Source organism: Fukomys damarensis, unplaced genomic scaffold (genome assembly GCF_012274545.1).
Source record: "Fukomys damarensis isolate Sample0158 unplaced genomic scaffold, DMR_v1.0_HiC HiC_scaffold_22, whole genome shotgun sequence".
Lineage (NCBI taxonomy): Eukaryota > Metazoa > Chordata > Mammalia > Rodentia > Bathyergidae > Fukomys > Fukomys damarensis.
The window spans coordinates 25,239,307-25,241,503 of NW_022900934.1; the positions used below are offsets into that span (position 1 = coordinate 25,239,307).

Sequence of the window (2,197 nt, forward strand, 5' to 3'; positions counted from 1 at the left end):
GGGATCGAACTCAGGACCATGCATTTGCGAGGCAGGTTCGGTGCCCCTGAGCTAAATCCTTGGCCCTACCCCTTCTCTTCTTGTTCTGCTGGTCTCTGTGATTCTCAAGAGCTGGGGCATGTCCCAGTCTTCTTGTGCATCCCTGTCTTCACTTAGTGTTCAGCAAAAGAACTAATGAATGTGTTAACAGACATTTAGGTTCAAATGCTCAGGTTCATTTGCTCACTGCTGACCAAATCAAAGAAGGCTCTATGTTTGGGCAAGAAGCAAAAAGGATTTATTGAAGGTTAGCTCTGAGGAGATAGAGGGGCCTATGTGCTTCAGATCACCAGCACCTCCTCAGTTGCAGGTGGGCAGGGGTAAGGAACAGAGGGGAGGGGAGGGAAGCGCAGAGACCGTGCAGATCTTTACACTGCCGTATCATTTCCAGCCGTCCTCAGTGCATCCTCTCTGTGGGAAGGAAACCAGGCTCCTGGCCTCCTGCTCCAGCATCTTCAGTTTCTGTCACTTCTTTTGGGCTGCGGAGAGGAGAGGGTGTTGGCTGTGTGCTCAGCAGGAGGAAGTTTGGAGAAGTTGCTTACCTCTAAAAGAAAAAACCTAACTTTTAATTAAATGTTCCACTTTGCAGTGCTGGCCATGAATGAATAAATTCACCAACCTCCGTGAGTCTCAATTTTTGTCTTTCAAATAGGCTCCTGGCTCCCCGTCTGCTTCTCCTTCAAGGGCATCACACAAGAAAGACAGCAGCTCCAAGTGTGTAAGGTGACAGCCTGCACAAGGCCAGGGTTTCTGCTGCCTTCAGCTCTCCTTTTCTCTCCTCTTCACTGACACTGGGCCGAGATGCAGGCTTCCTTGCTGGTCACTGGGGACAGCTCAGAGGTGAATCCCTTGACATCTTATAAGAAAACAGGTTGATTCTCATTCTTCTCTCTGCCAGCTTTGCCTGGCTTTGCAGCTGGGGCTCCATCTCTTTTCTTTTGACCTTTCATAGGGGTTTCTTTAATCACACGCACAATGCACACACTTGTGGACATGCATATCCTTTTGTAAAATGGATGACAGAATTCACATTATATCATCGTCTTTAAAACAGTGGCTCACTAATGCTCACAGAATAACATGCCTATTTTTTGGCCCTGGCCTGTGAGCTGGTATAGTTTGAGCCTGGGCTACCTCTAGCCCCGTTCCCTTCCACTTCTTGCTAATCTCTAGCTGCACTGGCTTTCATTTTTGTTTCTCAGCTGTCCCTGTTTGTTCATATCTCAGGACCTTTGCACATTCTGTTGGCACTGTCTGAAACACTTTCATGCATTTTTCTCAATTTATCCTGCAGGTCTCCACTTACCTTTTTACCTGAGGCAGGCTTCTGCGGAACCACTGAGCTAAATCCCTACTATCTTTTCATCTGAGAAGTCATCTCTGGCCACATCTTCCAAATCAAGCTGCTCCTTCCTATTGTATTCTCCTCCCAGTACCCTGGAGTTTTCTTTCTAGGCTCTTATCGGAATTTGTAGTAATGTCTTTTTTGGGTTGAATGTTTCATGTCATCTCTCTCCCAAGCCTTGTGAGGGCAGATGCCATTTTCGCTTTTTTTTCCTCATGTGGCCCAGAGTATGTGCTTGGTATTTATTTATTAAATGAGTAAGAACTACTTTTTTCTTACTGTTAAAGATCTACCATGTTTACCACAAAAAGTTTGGAAAAGTTTTTAAAAAGAAAATAAGAGCCAGGGACTTAGCTCAGTGGTTCTGTTGCCTGCTTTCCATGTGCAAGGTCCTGAGTTTGATCCCCAGTACCAAAAAATAAAAATAAAAAGAAAGAGAAGAAAATAAAAATCATCTACAGTTGTACCACTCAAGCCATCTGACAATGCAGCCAACATTTTGAGTTTTTGTTTTTTACGTATATTCAAATCTGGACCATATTCTAAATACATTTGTATTGTAGCTGGATGTGGTGGTGTACACTTATAAGCCCAGCATTGAAGGGGACTAAAGCTGGCTTTGAGTTTGAGATCAGCCTGGGCTAAACAGTGAGATCCTGTCTCAAAAAATCCCCAAAGCAAACTGAATCAAACCAAACAATTTGTATCCTGATCTTGTGAGCATTTTTTTATGATACTACATGATTTTTTTGGGGGGTACTAGGGATTGAACCTGGGGCTTTGCACTGAGTTACATCCCCAGGAATATATATA

General features: G+C 44.2%; 1 protein-coding gene across 1 annotated transcript in view; it reads left to right on the top strand.

Moving 5' to 3' along the window:
• Cdk5rap1 (CDK5 regulatory subunit associated protein 1) overlaps positions 1 to 635 on the top strand; it is a 59,495-nt gene extending 58,860 nt beyond the window's left edge. The window contains exon 14 of the mRNA XM_010628394.3: positions 431 to 635. Within this exon, the coding sequence (XP_010626696.1) occupies positions 431 to 601 (171 nt within the window). The 3' untranslated portion in view covers positions 602 to 635. The remainder of the gene's footprint in view (positions 1 to 430) is intronic.
• The last annotated feature ends 1,562 nt before the right edge of the window (positions 636 to 2,197 follow it).